Source organism: Cygnus olor, chromosome 5, assembly GCF_009769625.2.
Source record: "Cygnus olor isolate bCygOlo1 chromosome 5, bCygOlo1.pri.v2, whole genome shotgun sequence".
Taxonomy (NCBI): Eukaryota; Metazoa; Chordata; class Aves; order Anseriformes; family Anatidae; genus Cygnus; species Cygnus olor.
Genome location: NC_049173.1, coordinates 26,353,766 through 26,380,138, shown reverse-complemented (window position 1 = coordinate 26,380,138; position 26,373 = coordinate 26,353,766). Strand labels below are relative to the sequence as shown.

General features: G+C 35.9%; 1 protein-coding gene across 20 annotated transcripts in view; it reads right to left on the bottom strand.

Annotated features, from left to right (window-relative positions):
- The window catches only part of RALGAPA1 (Ral GTPase activating protein catalytic subunit alpha 1), a 131,477-nt gene that overhangs the window by 51,405 nt on the left and 53,699 nt on the right, over window positions 1–26,373 (bottom strand). For 10 of the 20 annotated variants that reach the window (XM_040557422.1, XM_040557423.1, XM_040557428.1 and 7 more), the window contains 12 exons: window positions 24,591–24,743; window positions 22,879–23,072; window positions 22,655–22,753; window positions 22,396–22,551; window positions 20,700–20,828; window positions 19,523–19,648; window positions 18,746–18,804; window positions 14,293–14,401; window positions 6,893–7,003; window positions 5,822–5,890; window positions 3,848–3,982; window positions 3,194–3,377 (listed from right to left, as the gene is read on the bottom strand). In XM_040557422.1, coding sequence (XP_040413356.1) covers window positions 3,194–3,377; window positions 3,848–3,982; window positions 5,822–5,890; window positions 6,893–7,003; window positions 14,293–14,401; window positions 18,746–18,804; window positions 19,523–19,648; window positions 20,700–20,828; window positions 22,396–22,551; window positions 22,655–22,753; window positions 22,879–23,072; window positions 24,591–24,743 — 1,524 coding nt within the window. Of the gene's footprint in view, window positions 1–3,193; window positions 3,378–3,847; window positions 3,995–5,821; window positions 5,891–6,892; window positions 7,004–14,292; window positions 14,402–18,745; window positions 18,805–19,522; window positions 19,649–20,699; window positions 20,829–22,395; window positions 22,552–22,654; window positions 22,754–22,878; window positions 23,073–24,590; window positions 24,744–26,373 lie in introns of all 20 variants that reach the window. The other 10 variants (XM_040557420.1, XM_040557421.1, XM_040557425.1 and 7 more) reach the window with 3 other exon arrangements.

The window sequence follows — 26,373 nt, the reverse complement described above, 5'->3', positions numbered from 1 at the left end:
CACATGGAGAACTTTTCTTCAGAAATTGAAACATGTTAGGAAAAATGATCAGTCTACACAAAACAGTTTAAAAATGTTTGAAGAAATGACATAAATAGGGTAAAATACATGAAGTCAATAACTGATGCACCACTGTGTCTATGCAATGCAACTACTGTCTTTCCAATCACATCTACTTCTAGCAGATGTGATCTATGAAGGACAGGATTTAAAGTGTTTTGCCTACAGTTGCAAAGAGATTCCTGTAAAATACTATTTCCTTCCAACTAGACTCTATTCAATGGTCTGATTTTGCTATCTATTAATATTAGAAGATATATAGCACTTGCTTAACTCTACATATTTTCATGTAACCACCTTCCTTGTTTATACATGTGTTACAGAAAATAATTTTACTTTTTCGTAAATGTTTACATCATTTAATATAAACATTTTTAAAAATTTTTAAATGAGAGGCTCCGTTTTAATTCTCCCTCATATACGTTCATGGTCCTTTAATGACAGGTAAAAGATCAGAAGTAGGTGAGCAGATCATGGCACGATATAACTAAACTGTACACTATAATGCTGTACTTCTTGGTGAAAGTATACCTGTATCAGTGTGATACTGACTCTAGGCTAGTTAGGTGCAGTTAATCAGCATAGGCAGCACTTAATGACTGTACTGTAGCTAGAGGAAGCTGTTGTTGCTGCTAGCTGGAGGATATGGTCATCTGGTAGACATGCTCTGTGATTCCTTAGATGTATTAAAGCACCACAGACTTGCTGTCTGCAAATTCAGATGATGCAAGAAAAGCTGCTTATTGAAGTCTATTGTTAGCTGCTGAAAGTTCTTTCTGGTCTAAATATAACACTTTAATATACTTAACACAATTTCAAAATCATACTTTGTACATCTTCTACTGCAATTTACTACTTTATTGGAAAACTATAGAAAGGAGGAAAAGACAGTTTCCCTGATAATTCTACCTAATGCCTTCCTTGCAAGAGACAGCATTTGGCAAGTTAACAAAACAAAGATGGGAATATTCCTCTTCTCTCCCCCCATTGCCTGTTTCCAGAGGATTTAAGAAATCTTTGTGCAGCTGTTTATCGGACAGCTTGCTCCAACCTCTGAATAGATCCTGTCCCCATTATACAGCTGTACCACTGAAAGTCCTATACCTTCATGGTCTCATACCAATTTGTACTGGGGGTAAGTGTCCATAAAACTTGTGATGGATCTGACCTTGAGCAATGGGAGGCATAACAGGGTACGAGAATCACAACCCTTAAACTGATAAAAAGCATCCTGTTTAGAATACTGCTGTTTCAGTACTTTCGCTTTTGCTTGTGACCTAAGGAAAGAGTCTAACAATCCGCACCCTGTTTTTGTATAACTTCCCTGATTTCCCTACTACTGCTGTCCTACCTGTTTCCATAATCTTCAAAAAGATATGACAGCACTTCTACTCTACTAAATAAGAAGCTGGCAAACTGCTCTGCTGCTAGCTTGCACTACCTGACCCCCTTGTCTTGACTGAGTCCTAGGCTGGTCATTATCTACTGAATTTACTTGTCCAATTCCTTCAACAGTGCCAGAGATGCTGTGTGATCGGTTAAAAACTGCCAATTTTGTTCTCTGCCTGGCAATGCAGGCTAGAAATGCCAAGGTTGCAAGACCAGGGTTGCGTTATAATGCTGTCATTTGCCAATTAAATTTCACAATCTGACTTACAATTCCTGAGTTCTGAAACTTTAAAAACATACGGGTCTTCCTTAACTTATCTGGAGAGAGAGAAAAGGAACACCTGAAATTACTTTTATTTAGAAATTTAACAAGAAATCATAAAAGAACAGATCACGTAGGGAAATGCAAAATGAAGATATCGATGCTAAGGCTTTGTGCAACTGCATTCATTTAAAGAGAAATCTATTCAGGGTTGTCTTTTCAGATTGTCAGATTAAACAAGCCACACAGCATTTGCTGCAAACCCATAATTACAGATTATTACAGAATACAAAAGATGCCAGGCATAAAAAGCTACTACAATTCACTACACTGTAATAGAGCATGCGGTGGAAGTTAATTTTGGCAAATGCTTTAAATATTAGCTTTACATAATATGTATAGGTGAGACTGTAATTAGGACAGAATGAATCCTTGGAAGCCTCTTTCATTCTGACCCAGCAGATGATTACTTTTTACTAATAAGACCACAGCCATTTGACAAAAAGCCAACTATAGTACCTTGCTTCATTCTTCAGTAAATTTAATAATTACAGCTCCTCCTGCCAATAGTTCTCAAATCAGACTTGTTCAATCCAATACTGAGCTTATTAGGGGACAGCTCTATGTTTAGAATTCTTTGGCCAAAAAAGTACTTGAGGATGATGAAGCATGCCTTAGACAAGGGCACAATGATTAGTCATTTTCTCTACATAAAAAACAGCACGTAGTCACTACAGACCACAAAATCACCTGCTGTTAGCACACAGCTGCTACAAAGAGCTTCTGCATTTATCTGGTTCTTAATACCTTTAAGGAAGCCTAAATGGAACAACTTAATATGGAAGGAGAATAGCACTACACAGAGTTTCTGGTATCAGTATTAATCTCATCTTTTTCAATTTTCTTCCCAAAGTAGCCATCTGATATTTACTAGATACAGAAGAGTAGTACATATTATACAGTGTATCTTAGTTGCTTATTTCTATTTTTGAGTTCTGAAGAAAATGCTAATTCTCAGGTCTCTTATGGTTCCAAATAGATGAGAGAAAATTTCTCTTCTAAAAGTGTAAATAGATCAACAACAAATTATGACGTTAAAAAAAAAAAGCTTATAATATTGCAATCTCAGATAAGAACAAAATCTGAAATATTTTTAGAAAAAGGAGTAAAATTAAGAAAAAAATAATTTACGGAAAGTAAACTCAAAAGCAACATTTATCCATGTTGCAATTTGTAACGCTTTTTGTTGATACAGAGCACAGAAGAATCTGTATCAAATTGATCTTCACACTGTTCAGAAGATATATATTTCAGTTAATTGAACAGTAATTGCTCAAAATTATGTTAGCTAATTCCATACTAAAGGTCCTTATGTAGTGTCTGGTTATGATTTAAAACTTATGCTTTAGACAAACACTTCAATAGTGGAAACCAAGATAAAAATCTTTTTGAAATAAAATGTATTTAGGCAATTTCACAAACCTTCAGTGACTGGCTGAAGTTTAGAAGAACGCTCAGAGTCTGGAGAATGCAGTGGTTCTGGTTCCTTCAAGCTTTCTAAATGCATAAAAGGATCGTAGTCCACACATGCCAAATCAGAAAGACTTAGAGGAAAATATTTGGGGTTGCTAAAACACTGAGAACCATAGACACATCCATGCAGAACCTAGAACAAAACCAGGATTTCATTACATTAATTACTGAAATTTCTATTTGATAGTTTTATAAGAAATTAAGTTTATTTTTATTTACATTCTCAAATGAAGTTGTTGGAAGCATGTAGGTAGGATAAAATGAGGGAAAATTTTAGAGGCTTAATATTTACAGAAACAAACCCAGGTCTGCAAGGAAAACCACTAAAATTGTGTCTACACTGAAGTGGAATTTAACAGTATAGAAACATGAAACACGTTTTCCAACAAATCATTAAGCCACTTGTATTCATAGATCTCCTGTCTCTCCTAATTACATACACTAGGTCTATGCTGTTGGAGGTTTTAATCCCATTCACTTAAAAAATACCCAAACAGAACAAATCTTTGTTCTGTGTACATAAAGGCAGTAATTATAAATTAACACTTTTTACTTTGCTTATTGCTAATGGTATTCTCATTTACCAAGTAAAGAAACATGTACCTTATAGATACAATTAAGAACAGATCTCTCAGTCTTATCATTTTCTGCTCCTGTAGAGTGAAGAGGCTGCAGCAAGGTCTTTAATGGCAAGGCCATTATCCAATCCAACAGGCACAGAAGTAAGGAAACCACCAACTGCAACAAACACTTTCAATTATAAATCAGTTAAACCAGCACTCGTTACTTCACAGTTACCACTGTATTTCATTTCTCTGTTTTGTTTTCTTTTCTCAGTTTAGAGAACCTGTCAACCTTAGACAGAAATGGCAGGTCACACTTGTTTGAAAGCTGCTGTATGTTCAAAATGCTATAGCATGAGTGAAAATTTTAGCTACTGAGATATTTAACAAAGACCATCCATACAAGAGTTTATCATCATGGTAAGTCTGAGTAGCTACCGTGCTTAAGAAAACACCCATGATTTTTCAAAACTGGTCTGTAGGGTGCTGTTTACAAAATGACAGATTACACCATACAAATTAAGGCTGACATACCATTCGGAATATAAATCTCACTGTAAAGTGAATGAAGGATTACACAAAACTGAACTAACACAGCTGCATTTCTGCTTTATAAATAATACAGAATTTCCTTCACAACATGTCAATATTGCTATGCAGCATCAGGTATTATCTGACAGAAATCCAACTGCTTTCTCTATTGTAGGCTCCTCAGTCAGCAAAAGAACCAACTCCCTCTAGGGGATATTTGTAAAGACCGTAGAACATAATTAGATTAAGACAAACACACACGCCAAATTATTAATAACTTACCGGCTTCAAATAATTATTTTTAATTTTTAAAACTTAGCTGTGGAAGATGAAACAATTCAGACAAATAGCTTAAGATTCTCTAAAATATTTTCCAAGTTAAATGAAAGTCTTTCAAAGAAAATCCACTTAAGTAATTTACTAATAAAAGACGTAAAAACATCTTACTCATTTCACGTAATACATTACAACTTCGTCTCACAGAAGCACCATAAAATAAACCTAACAGTGAAGGACTCTAAGTATTTTTTATTAAACAAATTTTTGAAAAGGCAGTAGGACTAAGTTTGTCAAACTAAGCAAACCCATTTCTGATGCAGCGTTGACATAAAATGATCAGCTAGAGGTCATGGTGAAACTTTTTCATTTATGGGAAGCATCCTCAGTTGGAGAGGTGGTTAGTCTGATATATTGCTGTATCCTACAACAGCCACTGACTTGTCACAAGCAAAAAGGAGAGGTGAAATGGGGCTCTGGTGACCAAAATGACCAATGGATGAATTGTAGCTCCCGTTGGAATGGGTGTTCCAGAACAGCAGAGCTGCCAGTGCAAAACCGCACTGAAGTGTCCAAATTTAAATGACCACTGTGTCCCACAGCTCTTGGTCCCCCAGTAAAAGAGGAAAGCCAAATAACTCAGAAAAGATACAGCTTTCAGGAGACAGCAAATACTACTGTGAGTATCAGAGGGTTGAAGAAAGAGCCCGTCTTAACTAGGGGACTCAGGTGCCCTGAAAATATAAAAAGATGCAACTGTTTTGAAGGATGACAACAATCAAATTAATCTGAATATTACAGATGCAATCTTGCTCAAAAATGTACTTACAATGGAAAAAGTAAAAAATCATAACCTCGTAAGTATTTTGAAATGTACTCTCTACAAGTTGAAAATATATTTTCACTATAAGACAATTTTGAAGAGTCTACATTACTTCTAAGTTCACTTAGCATAAGGAAAAAAGACATAAGATTTTCTAATTACTGAAAGCAATCTATTTCAATTAATTTTAAATGCGTATTTTCCTACAAAAACTTCAGAAATTCACTTGCATAGACAATACTGCTGAAAGTCTGGGAAGACTATACTGTATTATACTTTAAAAGCTGAATACCCGCTTTAAGGCACATCTTAAATTTTGTAACAAAACTCTGTCACAGCTTTGCAATAATATTAACACATTAAAAAGGAATGGAAAATGTTTACCCTCTTGTCCTGTTCATATGAGGAAGCTTCTGTACTGGGTAACAGATGAGTAATAGTTGCTATCAGAATCTGAGGAAAATACAGCATAGTTTCTTTACAAATATAATTAAAATATTTCAGTTTATATAATGAATTTTTAAGCAGGTAAATGTGACACAATGCTAGATTCATGGTTAAATTCTTTTTAAGTTACTTTGAGACAAAGGATAGGGCCACTTTTTTTTTGTAAATAAAACCCTTTTAATTGAATTTCAAAGAAGACACTAAAGGAAAACGTTATTCATGGCTGACATAGGTGCATTAGGGACAAAGAAATTACGTAGCTACTCCAAATATTTAGGCAGGAAGATAACTTAATTCAACACACTTTAGAGTGCAGTAAAGAGCCTGATGAAGGTTTGTGTATGGGACTATTTGAATTCCATTATTTCTTAGAAATACTAGAATTTGTAAACACTCTACCTATGACTCAATAACATTACTGCACAGGGGCAGAGAAATACTTCTTATACCTCTTAAGAAGCTTCCACACAATTCCCTTTCTGGTTACCTGGGAGGTCTCTATCTTTTTTTCTGTTGTTAAGACTCTCAGAGGCCATAGCCTAACTCCTTGTTATTTAAAGCGTATTCTCTCTCTCTCTCTCTCTCTCTCCCCCCCTCTCTCTCTCTCTCTCTCTCTCTATATATATATACTTGCTTTATACTGACAAATTTCAATGGATATGCAGAATAGAATTGCAGATCCATATTTTAAGTAATCACTTTCTCACTAAACTTAAACATACATATTCAATCATATTTAATATAAATAACAGACTTAATTGACAATATGGCTCATGTAAATAACGACAAAGTTGTACTGGAGAAAAAAAGCATTATATAGCCATTTTACATGTTAACACTGGAGTTAGCAAGTGTTATGTGAACCCATACTGTTAATGTTTGTTAAGATTATATTTATATTGATTTTGTGAAACATACTTGCCAATATTCTGGTATTTTAATTTTAGTGAAATGCATTTTACTGTTAAATTTAAAAGAATAATAATAAAAAAATTAAAAATTACTTACTTGAATAATTCTTAAAGGTGAATCAGCTTGATACACTTGAAGTCTATGCACATAATGTATCAGCATGTTCAGCATACTGCAGGCAACTTGGGCTACTGTTTTATTGGGAAACTAGAAAAGAACACAGCACGGTAATGATATTATGTGATTTCATGTAATAGCATGCTAGTTGGTAAGCTGGTCAGGAATTCCGATGACAGGTTTATACATATAGCTCCTTATGTACCTATTTACAGGAAAAAAAACAATCAAATTTTACAAAATATAAAAGGAACGATAGTCACAAATAAATGTTATCAGCTAACATCAAAGGTTTCGAACAGACAATTAGTGAGCTGCACACAACGAAGGAAAGGGGAGAGGAGTCTTCCAAGTTCAATGTCAGACTGGTTAGTATAGGACCATGAAACCAGAACAAAAAAATAAATTTCTTAGTACCTGCATGATTATTAATGTTAACACATCACTGAAAAAAGACAAGGATCTGATTTTGCTATCAGAGGCCTTTATTGAGAACCAAGACATGTGAACAGCCAAGTACCTGAAATGCAAGACACAGTACTAACGAGAGCGAGACTGACTGTTCTGTGTTAGTGACTGCTGCGTACAGCACTTGTCTGAGTGGAACTGAGTGCACCCTGACTTCTACACTTAACTCCTGTTTTCTGTGTTGTCTTTTAAAGGTAGCACAATGTTGCTGCACTGGAGCCTGGTTTAAACAGTTCCTAAACTGCTTAAGTTAAATTAACTGTATGGGTTGAGGCAGACATGAATGAATTTATACAATCTAGCCCACACTCTCTAGTCTTGTGAGTGGATGTACACACTGCCATAGACTCCTAAGAGGGAAAACAAAGAAAAAGAAGAGACAGGGGTATATTTCTCTGAATTGTTAATACACAGGACACGTAACTGAGGCTTCTTCCTGTGTTACAGTTGCCTTCAAACACTAAGCTGTGCATCAAATAACGAAGTCAATTTTACAAGTGAATCTCGTTCATCTAAGACATGAAAATCCTACAAATCTGAGCTAAAGATACACTGAAAATGGTTATTTTAGCACAGCAAAACTACAGATTTCAGAAGACGGCACAAAATTCATAGAATAAATTACATGTAATAGCCCCAAGCATATGGGAAAGGGAAGGATTTCAAATACATTCTTAATTTAAAAAAATGCTGTATCTTTGCTGAAAACAAGTATTCCAAATCATACTTCTGATGAATTGCAAATCACACAGAAAATACTTAGGCAATCCATGCTTTAATCAGGAAAAATCCTATTCTATTTCTTTGATGAGTGACTTTAGAATTCCTCCTTTCTTAAAAGACTAATAAAGTAGATTACTTGTTTTTATCTCACTTAGCAGTGAAACTATCACAGGTGTGTTGCAACGTGGCTAAGTGCCTACCTCCTAAGTCAGAATTATGTTGTAAAAATAGTTAGATCTACTTTCTTGGCTTCTTAGAATGTGTTCTTAATCACTCCAGTGCTATTAACCTTTCAGAGATGGGTATATTTTACAAACCTATAGGAAAAAAAAAAGCTTTAAGAAAGCTGAAACAGCTGGGCAACAAAGCTTGAATGGAACATTAAGGATTGCAGAATAAAATTTTTGAATGGCAAAAATCTGAGGGTGAAAAATACACTGGAAGAAAACTCTACCCTGAGCAAGCTTCTTACAAAGCAGAGCTATCATGTTTTACATTTAAGGTCTTGAAAAGAAGACAAAAAGGTACAAGGATAAGCAAAAGTATGGAGTACCATGCTTTAACACTTTTTATTTAATATGCATGGAAGCATAAATAAAGATTGTGATTTGCTCTTATAAGACAGCCACGGAGTCAGAAAGTAGACAGGCTAGTTAATTCTTGTTCTGCCTTTCCTTTTTCTCAGTGGTCACAGTTCCCTACTATTGCTGTTATTTAACCAAAACAATGCAGACATCTTACATCCACAAGCCTTCCCAGAGCTTGTGATAAGAACACCATTACTTTTTATTCCTCACAAAACAGCCTCTCTCCATTCTGTGAAGGTACATCATGCAAGCGCAGTAAGCAGACTGCAGATTCTAATGTTCAACCCCAACAGGCAACAAAAAAAATTAAATAAAATTGAAAGTGCAACAATTTGATTACAGAACTTGAGATCAAATCCAGGTTGCTGGAAATATCCTTACAAGCTTGCAAGAAAACCCCAGAGTCACTGAAGAAGACAGAATGGGTGGTCAAGCCAGAGTATCTTAATGCAGAATGTCCAGATTAGTGAATTTAAGAAAAATTGCCTGAGAGAAACACCCAGAGACTTTTCAGAGACTTTGTACAGTCAGCTGTTGACTACATAAAAACTGAGCATTTTCTTTTGTTTTTTAAAAAAAGAGGGTCATTAGGCTCTAAAATGAATTAAGTGAATGATTTCTAGTGATGTTTCATGCAAATTATTTAATCTCTTTCTGTTCTCCAGTTGGAGAGAAAATATTTATTTTTTTTCTTTAAAGAAAAAGGGAACAATGTATTGGAGACTCATTTCGTAAGGCTGAAAGGTATAAAATAATGAATATGAATAAAATTAAAATCTTGTGCACTGAATTTTTCAAGACTTATGCATGGAAAGAGCACCAGGTATGAAGCTTTTACCAATACAGGGATTGTCCCAAACAGATCAAACCCTTCATCTACTTCAGAAATCTGTCCCAGCACAGTCTTCCAACCATGTTTCAAAAGAATACAAGGAAACTTCTGAACAGACAAATAGCTGCATGTCCTGCAAGGACACTTTTCCTGAATCCAAGCAGCAGCACCAAGTTTATGTTCCGTAGCAGGACAATTCAACCCCTTGAATTCACACTGCTCTGTTCTAACTTCTTTCCAGGAGCCTTCAGAGCCGGCTAAAGGTGGCTGTGCAATTCAACAAACAATCCACCAGCCATTCTCCATCTCAGAAGGATGTTTAGTAAAGCATAAGAATTCACTACTTTTATATTATTTTATATTTAGTAGTGTAATTGTGGGTGTATTTTTTTAAGTTACTTGATGGGAATAAGAGAAGCTTCCAATAGCACTTTGCTTGATACCTTACTCTCAGGGTTTTTCTCAGAAGGGTAAGTCTTAATATACTTTTAATCTTTGCAAGGATCCATTAGTTTCTGGATGTCACATAAGTAGTTTAACATTGTCCAAACTTGCAAATAAACTATTTTAGTGCTCATTCAACTAAGCCTGTACAACGCATTTTTGTGGTGTATCTGCAACATTTTTGAGAGGAATATAATTTAATCATGAGATGCAGAGGTCTGGATGGCTGGTTAGGATCCTTTGAGCTCAGACTTCAGCAGAGGTTAACACAGCTACAGCAGTTATCACCACACTGCTGAGGGAAGTGTGGTGAGATTTGGAATGAGCTGCTCAATTGTAATTCTGACAATAACTTCTGTATTTCAGAAATAAGCATATAATCGTTGCTAACATTTATATTTAATATTTTTTGCTCAATTGTAATTATTAGTAAGTTGGACTAGCACTATAGATCTCTATCCATTCATTTCTCCTGAAAATGAGAAAATTCTTGGAGTTCAAATAGCTGACTACTTCAAAACCAAGAGATTGCTTAGGTAACAAATTAATTTGTTGTCCCATGATATATATTTAATCATTTCATGATTAAGTTCTGTTGTGAGTTTATACCACTGCTCAAAATGGGAGAAAAGCCAGCATGCCCTGGATAAAAGTAGAAATATAAACACCTTTGTCTTCTCATTCAAGAAGTAATTTATATTTAATACAGATGAGATACAAACAATTGGTTTAATAAACACATCAAAGAAAAATAGGAGAAAACACTGTGAATGTCAGGATTAAATATATTTCAAAAATTTGATAAATTGTAGAAGTAAGATGATAACAGTGTCATTGGCTTAATACCAAATTTGCACAGGAACTGGATAAAATGAATTAGTTAAGGGATATTAAAAAGTGAGGGGAGAACCCTGGAAGAGAAAATTAGTAAAGCTGCAAAGCATGAATGTGATTTTGCAAAACAGGAAATTGCAATTTAGAGACTAATACTAAAAGCCCTGAAGCAATCCCTTTTAGAAGCAGACTCAAATCCTGCTTCACAGGATGTCATCAGCTGATTTTCTAAGATATTTTTCAGATTCCCTTTGCTGAAAAGAATAGTCAGCAACATCTGGCACAAGCTATGTATAACAGGTGTACACCCAATTTTTATCACCACATATATACAGAAAGAGTATTTATTGAGTTTTGGTGTAAACAAGAAGCGTGTAGAAAGCTTCTGAAGATAAACTTGGAAATATTTAATTTGAAGATACTGTTGATGAACATGCATGCAAGTCTGCAAAATGCTAGAAAATGTTTTTATTAATATTCTAATTATTCCATAAAATATGAACTAACAGGGAATGGAATTCAAAAAAGTAGGAAAGCAAAACCACTCGTTTAAGCAAAAAGACAAACAAAAAAGCCCCAAAACTCCAGCTTTTTAACAGAGACGATGAAAGAAAGCTGTTGATGTACTACCACCAATACACAATCTCAAGACTAGACTTGAAATCCAGTGACACTAGTTTCAGAATAGTGAAAATTTGTCAGTTGCAAAAGACAAATAACATCAAATCTATTCAGAAACATTTTATAGGCATTGCACCACAATGAACAAACTGTATGTGAGTAAGCTGCATTTCTAAGTGAGAATCACTGCATGCTAGAATCCAACAGATTCAAACAAAACAGCTAATATCAAGTCAGTAAATTATTCAGATTTCAATTATGTAATGTGAAGGTGTTTGTGCATAATGGCACAGTGACTACCAGAGACTGTAAAATTTTATCTTGCAAATTGTTTTCAGAACCAATGCATTGGGTTTAGGTGGCAAGGTGTTGGTAGCAGGGGGCAGCATGGTTGGCCACTGTGGGAGGAGGTGAGGAGCTACTCTTTGTCATGCACAGCTGGTCCCAGGGCTGATATTCCCTGCAGCCTCTGGAGAGCACGCACTAGAGCAGGGGAAAAGGGTGAGAGAGAAGGAAAAGAGACACCCCTTCAACTTGTGCTGTTTGTTGCCTTGCTGATGGGACTAACTGTAACCTGTAGTGATAACTTGGAAGAGGAGGAGAAGAATTTGGAGTGAAGTTGAGTTTGGGAAACAGGGTAGCAAAGGCGTTTTACCTATGTATTTTAATGCTTTTGGCTTTTTTTTTTTCTGACTAACCAAATTCGTAATTAAATATTTATTTTAATTGGCAGCAAATTCATTTCCCCAAGTTGAGAGTTCCCTGTTTTGCCTGCAACAGCAATTGATAAGTGATCTCCCTGTCCTTTGACATGCTTTGTTAAAACCTGGAAATTCATTTTTATAATAACCATAAAAACAGCTCCTCTCTACATTTCACCAAAATTAGAGTTCTCATTATTCCCTTTCAATATGTAGTTTAATCACAGAAACTTTGATGCAAACTCTTGACCTCTCTTCGGATTCAGATTTTTTTAATAGGTCCTACATGATTCTGTCTGGTAATGAGCACAGAGAAGTATTTTACCACAGGAAATCAAACATCTTCCAGTGCTTCCATGCATGCGGCTTAAGTACTCTACCTCCCTCTAAACATCTGGCAAGGCCCAAGAAGCGATACTAACGGGATTTTGTTGGTGGGGGCAAGAAGAGGACAGGTAAGCAAGAAGCATGAGAACCTTTGGGAAAATTCTGCTTGCCCTCAGCTTTTGTCACCTTTCCACTTTCTTCCCTGTCCCCCTCTTACACTGGATGCTCTGCTCTGTCAACCAAAGAGCACAAGGCATTAACTTGGCTTGGTACAGGTCTTTTGCATATGATGGCAGATGGCTCACAAACTGGGATCCCTTCCAGTTTCCTCTCTGCCCTGGCTTTTCTGTTTTGTAATGGGTCAGCAGACTGTACCATGGAGGGTTCAACAGTACTGTTCATCAGAGTTGGGGAACACAGGATACCAATTAGTGGGGAATGTGATTTCCCTGGGCATCCATGTCTAGTCTAGACAGAAGATCTCTAGATGTTGGAGCAGGAAAGACTCTGACACTTCTACATTCCAGTGTCTTTGTAGGGATCTATACTGAGTGCCCATGGCAATATTTTGGTAGTGGAGGTGCTATGGGGGGGCCTCTGTGAGAATAGGCTAGGGGCTGCCCAGACACAGCAGGTCCCAGACAGATCCACAACAGACCCACCCCAGGGCATGGTGGAGCCCACCAGCCAAGTGTGTGGCACCTCTGTGGAAACATACTTAAGAAAGGGCAAAAATGCCACCCTGGCAGAGGTAAAGGAGGAGGGAAAAAAAAAAAAAAAAGAGAAACAACAGTATAAACAGCAAGGTCAGAAAAGAAGGAAGGGGGATGATGGTTGAGGCACCAGAGCAGCCTGTGGGAAAGACCACACCAGAGTAGATATCCGTGCTGCAGCTTGTGGATGACACTACGCAAGAGCATTGGATATTTCCTGAAGGAACTGCAGACCATAGAGAGCCCACGCTGGAGCAGATTTATCCTGAAGGACTGCAACCAGGAGAAGGACCCGCACTATGGAACTGTTATGGACTGACTGTAATCCCCCATCTCCTCTGTGTGGGGGGAATAGGTGGAGGTAAAGGAGCTGGGAATAAAGGAGTGAAGGAGTTCCCTGGGGAAAGGGGAAGGCAGCAGAAGGTGTTGTTTTAATTTTTTTATCTTTGTTTCTCACTACACAAATTATTTTAACTGGCAATAAATTAAACAAATTTACCCCACGTTGAGTCTGTTTTGAGCATGGCAGTAATTGGTAAGCAATCTCCCTGTCTTAATCTCAACCCACAAGCTTCTTCATCCTATTTTCTTCCCCTGTCCTATTGAGGAGGGGGAATGTGTGAGCAGCTGGGAGTTTGACCCTTAGAAAAGTTTAGCCCACCACAGAGTCCTAGATGTTTTGCAAAAAGTCAGCTAGTTACAAAGAGATACAGAAAGCCCTGATGGAACCTTGGGTACAGGATGTGGGAAGAGGTATAGCTGGACAAAGTCAGACAAAACCAGCAGTGTTTTTGTTGAAACTTGAATTGCAAGGATTATTTATGAGAAGATGGGGTGATGGACTATTATATTCCCATGGGTAAAGGTCAGAGTGAAGTGGCTAATGATATACATTAAACAGAATCCACCATCTCATGTTCCAGCACACCATTTCCTCCGAACTTAAGTAAGAGTAAATTATAATACAGGTAATATTAAGAGTTTAGAAATCCACCAATTAAACTGAATTCATGCTTTTGTAAGAACTGAAAATGAGACTGTGAAGTAAGGATGCTAAAATGTCATCATGATTTTGAACAGGCAATGTATCTGTAAGATAATGTACATTGTAAAAGTGTTAGTCTCTCACCTTTAAAGAAACACAAATCACATTCAATGCTTCCTTAATCTGAGGATGATGGGATTCATGAACTAGCTCCTCACAGATCCAAATACCAAGACTGCAAAGAGCAACACATCTGCAAAACAGTGGTGGAGGATAAAGAGTTGAAAAACATGCTTCAAAAATATGCATAATTTTTATAATTCATGACATGCCCTGCTAAAACCTAAGAAATGTTTTGTTTTAATTACTAAAAGAACTAAACAAATACTTAAAATTCTGTAACTTCTAACTGTAAAAAAATGAGTAAGAAATCCCACCTACCCCTGTCAAAACACAAGAAAGCAAAAAGGACAAACTGGAAAATCTAAAAGCAATTAAGTACCTCTGAATCACTATATGCTTTATGGATTCAAAATATTTTCTTATTTCTTTTAAATATTTTAATTTCTTAAATTAATATTTTGAATTAATATTTTATTTTAAAAAGTATTTTCTTAAACCAAAGAAAAAACTATGGTTGAAGATCCTTCCTCCCCAGTGTGAGAGTTTGTACATATCTCTTTAGAGCTTCTGGGACACAGATGGAAGAGGGGAACGTTATTTGTTCATAGATATTTACATTTTTTTTAGACTGGCAATAAACAAGGATGAATGGAAGAGGAGTAAACGAATGCTAGAGACTGTACATATTTTGATTAAATATTTAAAATAACACATCACTGTTTCTTTTAAAACAGTGATATAGAAGGAAATTTATAGAAGGAAATTGTAAAGGTAAAGTATATTTAGATAGACGGGCTCAAAGAAGCAGACATGTATGAAAGTTGCTCAGAAATGTTAGGCTTAAGCAATCTCTGAATCATTTGTAATTATCTTAAAAAACTAAAGGAGAACCATGGAGTTCCATGGAACTGGAAACAAATGCTTGAACTGGAAAGGAAATACTTTATGTATCTTAAGAAAAGAGAGAAAGGTTAAATGTGGACAATTATAATCTATCCAATTTTGATATGAAGAGATAAAAAACTACAAGCAAAATGAAAAAGAAAAAAAAAGAAAATATGGTGGTAAGAAACAGACAAAGTTGACTTACTGAGAATAAATCACGTCAAACCAAACTATAATCTTCCTTTCACAGGCTACTTAGCTTAGTGAAAAAGGGTAAACAGCAAACGTAAGAAGTCCCACATGACTATTTTTATAAGCATATAAAGAAAGGTCAGCCTACTGGAAACCACAGCAGCATAGGAGGCATGCAACTGATTGAAGAGCTGCACTCAAATAATTACCAATGATATAAAACCAAATTGATGGGTCATTTCAAAAGCCAACCATGAAGGAACTTATCGTGGGCCCAAGTGTAGTCAGTACTTTTACTAGTCACTTGAGTGATAAAATAAAGACTACAGAAATAAAACTAAAGATGTGAACAAATTGAAACAGGCTGCAAATATTCTGGAAATAGCTTCAGAATCCAAAATCATCTGTATAAAACCGGAGAGCAATCCAAAAATCAACAAGAAGAAAGCTAGTCATGGGAATAGCAAAACATTAGACCTGGGAAGGGAAAATCATATGCTGGAATAGAAAAAGAAACAGAAACGTCTACGAAGATGTGTAGTACAAAAACCATTTCAAATCTACAAAGAATCGTTAAATTGCTAATAGATTGCAAAAATACATCTTGGAATGAATTCTGTGCAACAATGAGGGTGTAGATAAGATGCTTGCTTTGTACACTGTTGCTGAAAGCACAATTGCAACACTGCCTCCATTTTGAATAATACAATTTAAGAATAAAGACAAGAATGAGGGAGTCCAGAAGAAAAGTGACAAAAATGAGAAAGGTTTTTGGGAAATATTACATATGGAAGAAAAGTTGAAGAGCTCATTGACTCTAAATCACAATTAAGGAAGTAAATGATAAGAAATCTTCTGACATAGTTAGGCACTGACGAGTTTAATTTCTAGTAAACAATTCTCTTATATACCAGTAATAAAAACTATCTAACCATAGAAATTAAATATTGGAAGTCTAAGATTTTTGTAATTTTCCTCTTTGAGAATATTTTCAGAAAGCTTTATGCAAACTACTACCAGAAATGTTTTAGATATACTTCTGTCTCAGAAAAGGAGGAGCTTATGGAAATGCTCATGGTCCCTTCCTAATCTACGCTTCTGCTGTTTCCACAACACGTGTTGTTTCAATACTTTTTGAACCAAAGAAAATAAGAGCAAAGCATGGATACAACAATAATCATGGTTTGTGTAACCTGAATCAGAAAACGAACCTTTAGTATATAGAAGCGCAGGCAGTTCTAAGTCCATGTTACTAATTCAAAATTTTCTTCAGACTACTGAGAATCATTCTACATCTGATCATACACTGATTTGCAAAATATCCAGGAGTCTGTGAGGTTTCTACTAAGAACACCAGGGTAGCTATTGTTATTTTGAGTAGCCTCTGAAAAGCTGTGTAGTTGTGTACCTACAATGTTGTGACTGAAGAGTCGCAGCCTTAACAGCACAAGAAGATGAAGAGATGAACACTTAGGTGATCAACCTAAGGCTTCTTTTTCAGACTGTCAGCAGTAGGAGAAGAATTTGACTAACACAGTTATTAATCTTTACAGATGGAGATCGAAGAGTAGAATGCATTTTCAGATACCTGACTCCCCTGAAGCTCAGCTGGGTCAAGTATGCAACGTAACGCAGGGCACTGAGCCTCCGTGGAAGAGATAAGGAATAGACTCATAGCTTGGGTAACAATAACAGCACTCAGATTTACTAGAGATATACAAAACTATGAACCTAAGCTCCATGAAACTTATCTGCTAGGAAACTATAAAGACAATTATGTCTCGACTAGTCACCGAGATGACATGGCAGAACTGTAATGCATATCCTGAATGTAACCTAAACTGTAACACAGGTGAACCCTGTACTGTTGTGTGAAGCAGATGGTATCAGAGAGATGATTCCCCAAAGAGACAGTGGATAAACTGCCCCTGAAGAGTGAGGCTGTCAGACTTCAAGAGCTATGGAAACATCATTCTCCCCACAATGAAGACATACCCATCCCTCTCCCAGAAGAAGGAAAGGGGCACAGATATCCTAAACAGACACTGGAAATCTATTTCTTTTTAATCTTCACTTAATGCCATTACATACAGTGCTCCAACTCTGCAATTTGGGGGCAGGATCACTCAGCATTCTGAAAGGTCAGGCATGCACACGTGCCTCCTGTTCCTATACACAAACCCTCACAGTCAGACAGGATATAAGGACATGCAGAATGTTGCTTTTCTCCTCCCAGCCACACTGCCAGAACTGAAGTTGCCACAGAATAAGCAGTAATGTTCTGAACCATCTGAATTTAAAACACCTTTTTCAAAAGCAGAATGGAGAGTGTTATGCTTTTCGAGCTCTTTTTTTAAAAAAAAAAAAAATTCATTTAAAAAAAAAAAAGAACATGAAAATTAAATTAAAATTATCTCAGGACATCCCTTCCCTTCCCTTTCTTGTGTTGGGAGATATTACCAGCTCAAGTGAAGAACAGATAAATGGGCCAATGAAAACTGCTCTTGGTTTTCCAGCAAAACATTTTAAGGTGTTTAAGGTGCAATGAATTTGTTTTTCTGTAACATTCTTCAGGCATGTGTTTCTCGTATTTTGCTTTTTTTTTCAGTAAAAATCTATTAATTGAGCACATATATAGACACTATCCAAATACACAAGGCACAAAGGTGTGCTCTTCCTTGGTAGGCATTACAGATTCCCATTCCAATCCCATATGCAGGACCCTGTAACTCTGGGGACTGGGAAGGAGGAACAAAACACTACGTAATTTAAGAAACGGTAAAGAAAAGTGGTAACTATCTTCTTTGAAGTTCTCTATTTGATGAATGTGCTTAGGCTTTAAGCATCACAGCAGTTGTTCCCAGTTTAATGCATAGCTCAATGTTATCTACTTCACTTCCATACTGTAAAGAAGAGCTCAAGTACCTTGGATTATTTCTGTTTTTCCATATAATGTGGTCTAATAAAAGATAACCATACCTCCTTCATAAATAATCTTGGCCTTAATCAAACTCAAAAGTGCCCCTTCTAGTGCAGAAAATTCCTGAGCTGAAAAACAGGTTAGCATGGGAGAGCATAAAGCTTATGCACTTACTCATATTTACACCTTCTATCATCCACTGTCAGAGAAAGGACTACTGTCAACCTCTGGTCTGACACATAATGTCTTTTGTTTTATTATCTCTATTTACAAACAAGTTTGAATTAACATGGTGGACGACAGTTTTGATAGTGATGAAGAAAAACACGAATAAAATACATACAAAGTTTTACTTTACAGTCTCCAATATATTTTCTTCAAAACAGTATTTTATTTATTTATATATATATATATATGTATATGTATATGTATATGTATATACCTATTAATGTAGAAGCTCTTTTTTGTATGACCTACCGTGCAGGACCAGACGGTTCCTCTCTTGCTGAGCTTAACACAGTTTTAATTATGAGCTCCTAAAACAAAGATGAAAATACTCACTGATTTGCCAATAACTCTGTCACATGAAATCTTAGGAAATTAGAATTTTATTATAGCACACAGGCACGTAGCTTAGCTGAGTCTCTAGATTTATGGTCAGACAAACTGTTTGCTTGCTTCTACTCCAAGCTTCTCATCTGTTCCAAATGCTCATTATTGTGCTACCCCAAGAATATTCCACAGGTTACTGTCCTAATTTCTGCTAATTAACTGTTCATCCAACATATTTTCATAATGTATCATGGGGGGAAAAAAAATCAAACAAAACAGACAAACAAAAAAATGATCTCCCTAAAGCTAGCTTCTGTGAATAGCCATGAAGGATATTACACAAAGTATCTACTGGTCACTTTGAGGTAGGTATTAAACAATCATATTCTTCCCAATCAAAACTATATTAATTAAAGAAGTCTTTGGAAGTATCTGCAGAAGAAATGATTACAGTGCCTTAAGAACAATGTCAGGAAGAATTCTGACTCAACTGTCCCTCTCAATGAAGCTCAAGTAAACAGTCAGTACATTTAGAAGTATAAAGTTTTACAAGATTTTTGTAATCTTAAGCCTTATAATCTATTTGAAATGACGTGTGAAAAATTTAGAATCTTAAAATTGTAGTTAATATTTCCTGGAACATCATCATATTAAAAATATACTTGGTGGTTGAATACTATCCACATATACTTAATTTCCTACCTTAACATCTGTAAACTGAGACACAGCAATGTCCGGAATGTTTGGGTGAAGAGCTGGTAGTTCATGATATAAATTGGGAAAACAGACAAGAGATCCTAAAAGAACTTGTGCTTCAACTCTTGGTGCCTAAAAGAAAAAAAATGTGAGGAGTATTCTTACTGCAATCAGGAAGGTGACATTTCTAGCTGCCTTAATAAAGAACAATGACTAGCACAGCTATCTCCTTTCTCCTTCTCCAAATTCTACAGAGCTGAGTAAACTGAGACCGTTGCCCCATGGATTGCTACTCACGCACACTCCCTGTTCCCATTTTCCAAGCTGGCCGAAGGGAAGTGGAGGAATTGTTAGGACTACAGACAAATGACTGAGCAGCTAACTAGGCTTGGGTCGTAGGTTAAGCTAATTGAACTGGATGTGGAAAAATACTGGATGTGACATGAGACTGCTGGGTGTGACAGATAATGGTGTAAGAAGATGACAAAGGTCAGCTTTGATAGTGTCTTAAGGGAAGCTAAATTTCACAGGTGATTTAAAGGGAGAATGATTTGAGAAACAGCCAAAAGTTGCTGACAACTGGAGGGGAGTACTGTGGACCTTTGATAGAGTACAGGCATGCAAGGTCAACAAAACCTAGGTAATCATATCAGTATCACCATACAAGGCTGAAGATGCCTAGGTAACAATATCAGAGAGACATCTGAAAAGGCCTATCAGATACATGAGTTCTTAAGCCAGAGTATGAAAGTCATTGCAGTGTGTATATAGATATATTTGTATATACTGTATATATATGTGTATACTAGATATAGAAATATATCCATATATGCATACACGTCCAGTATACAAATATATCTATATACACATATATACATACTTCTAAAATGAAGTTACAGTCTAAATGGACATGTATTTTAAAACATTTTAAAGCAGTCAGAAATCCTAGGACTCCCAAATTACTGTTTCAACAGTAATTTTTGCATTCTTTGCATTACATTTTCTGTAGAGGACTTGCATGTGTAGTGTTCTAGAGTGAAGCACTGACAGTATCTGTATTTGCTAACTGTTACACTGACGTCTGGAGACAAATGAACCCCCTAGCCAAGGAAAAATATTGCTCAATTTTCTCTCATATCCTTCCTATTTGCCCATAAATGAGAATGATCTGATGAGCACTTACATTGAGAAAAGAAGAAGCTGCCACTCTTCCTGCTGCCACGATGAAATCCATAATAAGCATGGTGGCACCAGGCAAACCAAGTGAAAAGAACTGAGGAGAGCAGTGCTTGATGATTGTATTCACAATATCCTTGCAAGAGGAAGAAGGAAAAAAGGAAAAGAAGAATGTCAAGAAGATAAACCTTGAATGAAAAAAGGCAGATATTTACTGAAGCTTGAGAGTAAAAAGCATGCAAATTCATTGGAGCAATTATGACACTCTAAATTCTCATTACTGAGGAAGGCGTAGCACTAAAAAGATACATTCATTATGAATATTCATATTAATACAAGTAAGCTGTGGTATACTTTATAGATCAACTTTACAGATTTAACTTTGGACACTATTGCACCGGCTTGGCACCAGGTCCCATCCTATATCCATTTACATTTAAACAGTTTGATAGATGACTAACAGTTCATTTAAATATCTACAGAGGAGAGATAGTGAGATAACCACTTATTATATAGAATCATAGAATGGCTGGATACGAAGGGACCTTGGAGATCATCTAGTTCCAACCCCACTGCCATAGGCGAGGATACTATCCCACTACATCAAGTTGCTCATACCTTCTTAACAGCATGCTTAAATCCCCTCCAACAAGTGTCACTTGACTATAACTTTTAGAAAGGTATTAAGCTCTTACCTATATCCTTTATGGAACCATAAAAGAATTATAATAAAGTGTTTTATAACATACCTGGTATATAGTTATTCAACACAGTATATTATGTGATCGTAGACTTAATGACACAGTTTTTAAAATAATGTACATGATATATTCCCTTTCAAAGTATTAGAAAAAGTGTAAAATATAAACAGTATTAAAAAGCATCCCAAGATTAGGCAAAAAGGGAACCCTTTTCCCTCTCCACATAATTCTCCAATAATAATGGTATCCAGCAGATGGCAATATGTTATATGAAGATTTTCAATCCAGTAAGAAAAGTAGAGTAAAGTAGTTGTTAGAGGACAGAGATAGGAGATCTGTCCTATCTATAGCTGTCTGTGGAATAATTTTAAAGTAGTTCTGGTTAGCCCAGCTAACCAAACAGGGCTGTTTGAACCTTTGTTCTCCCCATACCTTCAAGTGCTCACCTAAAAAGGTCACAAAAACAACTTTTTCACACCTCTGATGTACGCCTCTAAAAAGAGTGTTTAAGCCATACAGTATTTTCAGACTTTTTCATATTAAATCTTATAAAGATCTACTCCCTCGATTAAATATACTTAGTATGTCTCATTTTGCTGGTTCCTATACTTGCTGTAGAAATAAACTACTCCAGACATACAGTGAGCACAATTTACTTTTCCACTAGCTGAACTGTTACATCAGGGAGCATGTAAGAAGAAGAGCAGACATTAGAGAGATCTACTTCCTTCATTCTTGTATGCTTCAATCTGTACCATACAATCAGCAAAAAAAGAAAGAGTACCCTTTCTGCCCTCTTATTTGCTTGAAATGGACTACAAAAAAAAGCATTCCTGATTACAACCAAGAATCAGTTATCAAAGCTTGTAAAAAGTATCAGTCACATAACTATTTTTAAAGACAAAGTTAAATTACTCAGCTAAAATCCATTCAGTATTCCCAACAAAACAATTTAATTGTTAGTTCTATTTATTTTAACTTGAATATCATAATTAAACTTACCTGATCAACATGAAGAAGTCCACAGTGCATTATATTGTAGAAATGAGTTAAAAAATCCCTGTTTGGAGATACATCTTGTCTTCGCTTCATTGTCTTACAAATGAGCTTATAAGCATGTAGCTTGCCTTGTTTGTATTTATCAGTCAGCATTGTTGCCTACAGTTTCAGAAAAATGTTTATTATTCATAGAAGACAAAAGTAAATTACACACATTACACAATTTTTTACTTCTGCTTCACTGCTCAGTGCTCAAATTTACCTTGAACAGCCAAGGTGTTAGAATTCTTAGTGGTGGAATTAAAACTGGTGGAGATGGTGAAGTTAGATTATCTGTTGAAATACCAAGATTGTCTCTTATCTGCAATCATCAAAAACAAAACAAAAAGATAAAAACATTTAAGGGAAATATATAAGGTGATGGTTTTTCCCTCTGAAAATCCTGACCAATCAGGTCAGCTTGGAGAAGATGTTCAGTTCTTTTACCTTGGCCAGATTCTGCCACAGTTCACAGAGGTAATCAAAAACCTGGGCATGAATTTCTGGATCCATGATGCTGTTGACATCCCCCAAAATTCCTAGCATCCGCCTCCACATCACAGTAGCAACATCTGCATGCCATCCTGTAAGTGTTCCCCCAGCCATCACACTGCAACATTCTGAGGGAAATTCACTAGTTTCTGTAATGGAAGAAAAAAGTACAGTGAGACCTTCAGAGAAAGAAAAGTTCTGCTATAACTATTACATACACGGTTTTCTTAAAACCAAAGGGAAAAAGGCTTTTAGAGCAAGATATTTCTTACCCATTAAGCCATCTCAAAAATGTTTAACTATAAATCTACTTTCAAACTCTCTAAAAGAATTGTTCTGTTTCTTATATTCATTTCGTAAGTAACAATCTAGGTCACCGCTGCAGCCCTAATACTAATCTGATGGACCTCACAGGGCCAATACTTTTATAAGAAGTTTCTCAATTTTTTGGAGTCAATGAATCTCCAAAACTCCACTTGCCTCCCTCCAAGCATAGTTACATTTCAACTTTATATTTTTTTCCAATAAAACAGAAAGATGATTTTCCTTAGAATCTACTATTCATGTATTTTACTTGCAAATTGAAGAGAAAGGTGGGAGTAAACTGTTGTCTCTGGCTAATGTTCTTTAAGTGGTAAATTTGTATGACTGAGAGGCAACATTCAGTACCTAGCACCATGCAGTCTTACTCTCAACCAGTTCTCTCTACACATCGGTACACATTATCTCTACACATTATATGAATGAACAGTCTTTTTAGGTGGAAGGTCTGTTCATTTCAGTTCATCCGTACAAAGAAAAATGATAGATTACAATGGCTCGCTCTTGATGTGGCTACACAAACACACCAAACCAGCTGAAGAGCCACAGTTTTAAAGCTGCAGGTATCCAGATTTTTCCTCCTGTCCCTCTCACACTTATTTTCAAAACACCTCAGCACCAGAACCTGCTGAGATCTTCTGAAAATCTTGCAGCTCCCACAGGCATACAAAATGAAAATGAAATCTGAATTCAGTCCTATCACATAGCTTCTTCTTTTGAAGATCTGGACCACTGTGGTAGAGACACTAATGGTTTCTGGGTTGTAGATTTCAAAGTATAAAGCAAAATGATGGCATTTCTGTCCATCAGTAGGCTACTTAAAAGAAAAGGGTCTGAAATATGCATCAGACACTATTCTGTTTCCATGAGATGAAATATGGGAGAAATGGGAACTTTGTATTTACATTACAAAACATATTCTAGAATTTGATAACTAAAGTAATTATATATATATATATATTATAAACAATAAAGGGAAAACAACAGATATTCCAAGAAGAAATTAAAACACTACTTAAAAATCGTGTCTTATTACTGTACATTAATGATAGAACTGTCCATGGGAGGACCACATAGCAGGTCAAGTTGGCACAACTCTACATATCAAATAGAACAATTATTAATGTGTGGACCAGTAATCTACTGCAAATAGTTCCAATGAAATGCAAGACAAAAAGAGTTTTGTTTGCTTTTAAAGAAAATAACTGCAATTAAATATTTTTAAAAGTGCAGATGAAATAGACTTGTACAGGATTGTCTACAGCTAATGGGATACTAGCTACTTCACTATATTGCATTGGAAAGGAAAAAAAAAACAGGTTTATAGTTTCTATTCCAGATACTGCCTAGGTCATCTGGCGTCTGTAAAACAGAGTGGTGGAGCTTCTCATCCAGCTGCAGATCCTTCTGCTCAATATGATCTGCATGAAGAGTGGCAGGAGAGGGTGTCTGTGATCGGGATCCAAGAGCAGATTGGATTGGAGAAGCACTTTCAGAGCCTGCAAATGCAATTTTTAACAGTTACCTTAAAAGCCTTTTCTATTTTCTTGAGCTGAAATGTTGACTAAACATAGCATTAAAATAAACTGAACTACTTTAATATACCAAATCTGTCCAAAAAAAAAAAAAAAGAAAGAAAAGTTATAAAAACTGTAAGCAGATCTCCCTGTGAATGGTGCTCCAAAAGACAACAAATTACATGCAGGAAAGCTGAGAGATGAACATCAAAATCAGATAGTCAAATGGATTAACAGAGCTCCATTTTAAGTGCAAAACATTTTAAATGCGTTTATTCTGCAGCACTTTCAGTGCTCTGAATCAGTCAAATTTCTCTCTACATTCCTTCACCTAAATTTCTCTCCAGCAAATTATTTAAACATAAATTTTGCTGGAACAATTATTTTTCCAGGTTTATGGATGCATACAAGTTAATTTATAAATAAAAGCTCATACCAGGAACTGATATTCTTTGATGTTTATCTGGTGATTAGAAAATCCAAATGGAGGGAACGTTCTATATAGTGCAAGGAATGTTATTTCCTCTAAGACAGAATAATACAAGTTTGGCAGTGCTGCAAAGGCATCTTTCCATGATCACCACTGGGCAACCTCTCTAGGCAACTACTTGATCTCTACTGAGATACCTACATAGGGGGAGGGAGCTGGTACTTGTGTTTTTCTTCTGCACTATCTTCTGCTAAACAAGTTTAATTGGACTTTAGGGATAGCAAATCAAAAATGAGGCTCTTAAGAGTATTTTCCCCAAATTATTGGGCTGTCAAATGTACTTTCTTCTGAAGAAAATTGCATTGTTTAAAGAACTTGATAGAAAATGTGAAGTGTTATCAGAACAGAAATTGTGGTAAATGAACGTAAATTGTTAAACTGCAAAGGTTTCTATCTGTTTTAAATGACAAAGGTAATGCAACTTTTACCATGTTTAAATCAACACCTCTATGCAGGAGAGAGGGACATACATATGAATGTCATTAATTTCTGTAAATGATAAATTGTGGTAGTGCCTTTCCTTTTCCACTACTCCACACACAGACGACTGTTTAACTCAACAGTTATATTATATTCTCCACTCATTACTGATCACTTGTTTTCCACATACACACAAAGATAATATAAAATACACATTTAAAGATGTTCAAAGAAATCTTTTCCTACTTCTCCATTCTGCTCACTAAGAGGGGAGGGACTGAAATAGGTCCAGAGAAAAAGCAATGGGGTGGGGAGAGAAAAAGAGAGGGAAAGGGAAACAGACCTTCATATAATGGAAAATAATGGACAGACATAATTATGGAAAAACTACTGAACTACTGGAGTCATCTAAGAAGCACTAGAAGATACCCCAGCCTACATGGATTCAAATTTGACAGGGAATACTATGGGTTCAGCTTGTTCCGAGACTAGTAAACAACAGTCTATATTAAACTCAGTCATTTGCTAAGAATATGAAATAAAGCCTATATGCGAAGAAGACATTTTCTTTCCCCAAACCCTCAAACGTGTTTAGAAACAAGTAGGTTTCTGAGCAGCAGAACTACTGAAAACTGGTTTCCTATGAGTGTGCTTTGAAGTTGAGTTTGCATGGATTTTCTGGTATCTAATAAAGAGAATTCA